The sequence below is a fragment of the Chlamydomonas reinhardtii genome, chromosome 15 (genome assembly GCF_000002595.2).
Source record: "Chlamydomonas reinhardtii strain CC-503 cw92 mt+ chromosome 15, whole genome shotgun sequence".
Taxonomy (NCBI): Eukaryota; Viridiplantae; Chlorophyta; class Chlorophyceae; order Chlamydomonadales; family Chlamydomonadaceae; genus Chlamydomonas; species Chlamydomonas reinhardtii.
Genome location: NC_057018.1, coordinates 632206 through 637414, shown reverse-complemented (window position 1 = coordinate 637414; position 5209 = coordinate 632206). Strand labels below are relative to the sequence as shown.

The 5209-nt window shown below is 64.4% G+C and overlaps 1 protein-coding gene across 2 annotated transcripts in view; it reads right to left on the bottom strand.

Moving 5' to 3' along the window:
- Nucleotides 1–5209, bottom strand: part of CHLRE_15g637552v5 (uncharacterized protein) — a 9809-nt gene continuing 4600 nt past the window's right edge. Inside the window, exons 4-10 of one of the 2 annotated variants that reach the window (XM_043070564.1) lie at nt 2964–5189; nt 2594–2707; nt 2293–2344; nt 1956–2067; nt 1720–1801; nt 1207–1486; nt 1–949 (exon numbers count right to left, since the gene is read on the bottom strand). In XM_043070564.1, the coding sequence (XP_042916429.1) occupies nt 843–949; nt 1207–1486; nt 1720–1801; nt 1956–2067; nt 2293–2344; nt 2594–2707; nt 2964–5189 (2973 nt within the window). In that variant the 3' untranslated portion in view covers nt 1–842. The remainder of the gene's footprint in view (nt 950–1206; nt 1487–1719; nt 1802–1955; nt 2068–2292; nt 2345–2593; nt 2708–2963; nt 5190–5209) is intronic. The other variant, XM_043070565.1, reaches the window with a different exon arrangement.

The window sequence follows — 5209 nt, the reverse complement described above, 5'->3', positions numbered from 1 at the left end:
GAGCTTAGGGAAAGCCACAAGAATCGGGCGGGGAGGGAACCACACGCACACTTCCAATCGTGGAGGACATTATCGTCCAAGGCAGCGGGGCAGCTCCACACCCAGTCCACGCCTCAGCCCGCGCTCAACATGGTTATCGAAGATGCTTTAAGGAAACGAAAATGCGTGGTTCTCGCACGCACAGATCCTGGTTTTAACTGTACCGCCGGCAGTACCGCAGGTTCCAAAGTATCCATGGCGGGGACTCAGCCTTCCGGCAAGCCCCAGGAGTAGTAGGGCTCCGCAGGATCCGCAAGAGCACGCAGAGGTGCAAAGCTTGGACACGGCAGAAGCAATTCTTCATACCGTCATTAATGTCAGCCTCGAGTGTGAGGATAGACAGCAAAAGCCACCCAATGAACGGTGTTTATTCGTTTGTCGATTTAGATAGGATGCATTGCGGAACGTTTGCGGATGCAGATTGCCCTGGGGTTGGTCATGATGAAACAAAACATACACGCCTGCTGCATTTTCACACTTGGGCACACACGGGAACAATATACTACAACCGCCACTGCCCTTGCGCGCGTAGCCGCCGCCAACCATGTGCAATAAGCCACAATTTTATCAACTAGCGCGCTATCCACAAAGCCGTGCTGCTGGGGGCAGTTGCCGTCCGGCAACCACATTTCCAGGCCAGCAGGCTGACACTGCTGAACCTGAAGTCCCATAATCAACCGCGGTGCGAAGTTGTCGCCCGCTCTCACTGCCTAACCTGATTGCCATCCCTAGCATGCGTAGGTACGGCTTGTGACATGCAATGCTTACAACGTACACGATTCAATCGAGTCCACTCAACCAACTTAATAGCAGAATTGCCCTCCCACTGTGAGGTGGATAGCGACGTAGAGACCGTTGGCGGTCTCAGTGGCGGGAACGTTGGCGTTGGTACTGCCGAACTTGACGGTGCCTGTGATATTGGCGTGGAAAGATAGTGCCAAGGCGAGTGTACAGTAAGATAGATGTACCCGCTTCCTGCTTCAAGGGAGCGAGACCGGTATGCCCGTCCATGCGTATGGTATGACGCAGCGCGTCTGTAGCTAGTTAATGCCGTGCGTGTGGAGTCCCAGACAAGCCTTGCTTTACTTGCGAAGCTGCTTTGCGAGGCTCGAGGGGCCCATTCCCTAACCGCACAGCAGGGACACGGCACGTAAGCACGAGACCCACCAGTGTTGACCTTGGTGACGGTCCACGAGTTGCCGTATGTGATGGGCAGTGAGAAGGTGGTCTCCGCAGACTTGGTCATCTGGCCGGGCGTGAGTGTGGGTGGCGCGATGAAGGACTGGTACATGTGCAGCACGGATGAGGTGGTGGAGGCTGTGGGTGAGGGCGTGTAGGTCGGGTAGGTGAGGGAGGGCGCAAGGAAGGTCGTGACGGAAGTTTGGCCGTTGGCGCTCGTGATTTGGAACTTCAGGCGCGCCATGATGAAACCGGCACTGACACGGTTCTGCAAGCAAACAGAGGGACACGGGCGGAAAGAGTTTGGCATGAAGAGTGTGTTTTGTATGGTACGGGCAGCGAGGTATGCGTGGGCACCCATGCGGAAAAGGATGGATGCTTCAAATCCATGGTGGTCACTCATCGACTTGCCCTACTAGCCGTTGCCACCATAACACATGTGCCCGCATCTCCCAACCAACCACGGACGCGCCCAGTCGCCCCTCCCCTTTCAACCCTCACCTGGCCGCAGCCGGCGCACACGTCAAACTCGTAAACATACGACGTGTGGGGAATGGGTGTGATGCGAAAGTAGCCGCCCCACCTGCGGGTGTTGTGGTTTCACGGTAGGTGGCAGCAATCAAGGTCAGCGGGGCCTGACACAGGGCAAGGCCTACACGGAACGGAAGGGCCACACCGCCCCCTGGGGCTTGGAATAATGAATAATGAGGGCAAAGAATTGTTGCTTTAGGACTCACGCGTTGGCCTTTGTAGCATCGGAGCGCGCGGTCCAGTACACGCCGGCCGGGTAGGGCGCCCCCAGTTGTTGCTCGCCGGTGCCGACCACCAGCCCCTCCATGACTGGCTTGACTGTGTGTGCGGTCGGGTAGGCGAGGTGCCAGGCAGGGGCCGGGAGGGGATCGTCATCCAGGTAACCACTCACGTACTGCCAAGACCCTCTGGACCCAAGCAAGGACGACTGCTGCACGCGGCTCACTCTTATATAACGACATCCTCACAAAACGGCAGGGGCAAGCGAATCAGGTGGGAGCTGACAGCAGAAGTTGAGAACACCGTGAAAACAAACAAGCTCACGTGGGATGGCCCAGGCAGTGTCGGTGCTGCAGACGCAGGCGCTGGGCGTGACCTGCAAGGCAACAGCCGCACGCGAGCATCACACGTCATACGCATGGCCAACTGACTGCTGGAGTGCGCAGCAAGCCAGACATCGCCGGTTGCATGGTTGGTTCTCACAAGCAAGACAGCCAGAGAACTAGGAACTGTAGTCAGACTGGACGGACATGCGGCAAGGCCGTGTCGCCACGCACATGCCTTTCGGCAAATGCGCTGGAGAAGAAGTGTAACTAAAATCAACGTGGATAACTTTATTTCTTGCCTTGGCGAGGTTGTAGAAGTCGCAGGTCAGGCAGGCATAGTTGTCACTGGGTGTGGCGACATGGGCGAGGTAGAGGTAGTTGACGATGGGGCCGGTCCAGGTGAGGTCAGTGGCCTACGGAGAAGCAGATAGCAGGGCAGGGGGAGGGGGGCAGCACAGGACAGCGGAAGGTTAGGTGGCGACAGCAAAGCAAAGACGGGGCTCAAAGGGCTTTGGAGAACAGACGCAGAGCCCGAGTCCGGCGTGCAGTGCTAAAGCAAGGGCTGTGCGGGATGGAACGGATGAGCACCGGGTTACGGCACGGGGTTACGGTATATGGCGAGATGTGATCGGAGCGATGAGAATGAGAAAGTGCCCTCCGCATACGCACCGCATAGCAGGCCACAGCGGCAGCCTGTCCGACGACCGAAGATGCTAGGTAGGCGTTAAGCGTGGGAAAGGAGCTGCCGCTGGTGGTGGAGAAGACCAGGGGAACGGCGCCCGCGACTTGCGGCTTGGCATTGCAGTTGTAGACCGTTAGAACGTTGTTGGCGGAACCGGGGATGGTGAACTGACCATCAATCGACTCCTTTAGGCAACTAGACTCGGGAGTGCAGGGCGTGCAGGGATTTGCGGGGATGCCGACGGCTGTCATCTGACTGGTCGAGGGGCAGCTCGGGGCAGGGCAAGCAGCGATGTTGGGGAGAGGAGGCCTGGGCGAAGGAGGAGCGGGGGACGGAGGCAGGGGAAAAGGAGGGTTGGGAGAGGGAGGCGCAGGCGACGGAGGGTTGGGAGAGGGAGGAGCAGGCGAGGGAGGAGCAGGCGACGGAGGATTGGGGGAGGGAGGAGCAGGCGAAGGCGGGTTGGGAGAGGGAGGGGCCGGGGAGGGAGGGGCAGGCGATGGAGGGTTGGGAGAGGGAGGCGCGGGGGAGGGAGGGTTGGGGGAAGGAGGGGCAGGCGACGGCGGCTCGGGAGAGGGAGGGTTGGGAGAGGGAGGAGCTGGCGAGGGAGGGTTGGGGGAAGGAGGGGCAGGCGAGGGGGGAGCAGGTGAGGGAGGAGCCGGCGACGGGGGCTCGGGACTGGGAGGGTTGGGAGAGGGAGGAGCAGGAGACGGGGGCTGGGGAGAGGGAGGAGCAGGCGACGGGGGCTCAGGTGACGGGGGCTGGGGAGAGGGAGGAGCAGGCGACGGGGGCTCAGGCGACGGCGGCTGGGGAGAGGGAGGAGCAGGCGACGGGGGCTGGGGAGAGGGAGGAGCAGGCGACGGGGGCTCAGGCGACGGCGGCTCGGGAGAGGGAGGAGCAGGCGACGGGGGCTGGGGAGAGGGAGGAGCAGGCGACGGGGGCTCAGGCGACGGCGGCTCGGGAGAGGGAGGAGCAGGCGACGGGGGCTCAGGCGACGGCGGCTGGGGAGAGGGAGGAGCAGGCGACGGGGGCTCAGGCGACGGCGGCTCGGGAGAGGGAGGAGCAGGAGACGGGGGCTGGGGAGAGGGAGGAGCAGGAGACGGGGGCTGAGGTGACGGCGGCTCGGGAGAGGGAGGAGCTGGCGACGGGGGCTCAGGTGACGGCGGCTCAGGAGAGGGAGGAGCAGGCGACGGCGGCTCGGGAGAGGGAGGAGCAGGCGACGGCGGCTCGGGAGAGGGAGGAGCAGGCGACGGCGGCTCGGGAGAGGGAGGAGCAGGCGACGGGGGCTCGGGAGAGGGAGGAGCAGGCGACGGGGGCTCAGGTGACGGGGGCTCGGGAGAGGGAGGAGCAGGAGACGGGGGCTCAGGTGACGGCGGCTCAGGAGAGGGAGGAGCAGGCGACGGCGGCTCGGGAGATGGAGGAGCAGGCGACGGCGGCTCGGGAGAGGGAGGAGCAGGCGACGGGGGCTCAGGTGACGGGGGCTCGGGAGAGGGAGGAGCAGGCGACGGGGGCTCAGGCGACGGCGGCTCGGGAGAGGGAGGAGCGGGCGACGGTGGCTCGGGAGAGGGAGGAGCAGGCGACGGGGGCTCAGGCGACGGCGGCTCGGGAGAGGGAGGAGCAGGCGACGGCGGCTCAGGCGACGGCGGCTCAGGAGAGGGAGGAGCAGGCGACGGCGGCTCAGGAGAGGGAGGAGCAGGTGACGGGGGCTCAGGCGACGGCGGCTCGGGAGAGGGAGGAGCAGGCGACGGCGGCTCAGGCGACGGCGGCTCGGGAGAGGGAGGAGCAGGCGACGGGGGCTCAGGTGACGGCGGCTCGGGAGAGGGAGGAGCAGGCGACGGGGGCTCAGGCGACGGCGGCTCAGGAGAGGGAGGAGCAGGCGACGGGGGCTCAGGCGACGGCGGCTCGGGAGAGGGAGGAGCAGGCGACGGGGGCTCAGGCGACGGCGGCTCGGGAGAGGGAGGAGCAGGCGACGGGGGCTCAGGTGACGGCGGCTCGGGAGAGGGAGGAGCAGGCGACGGGGGCTCAGGCGACGGCGGCTCGGGAGAGGGAGGAGCAGGCGACGGGGGCTCAGGCGACGGGGGCTCGGGAGAGGGAGGAGCAGGCGACGGGGGCTCAGGCGACGGCGGCTCGGGAGAGGGAGGAGCAGGCGACGGGGGCTCAGGCGACGGGGGCTCGGGAGAGGGAGGAGCAGGCGACGGGGGCTCAGGCGACGGCGGCTCGGGAGAGGGAGGAGCAG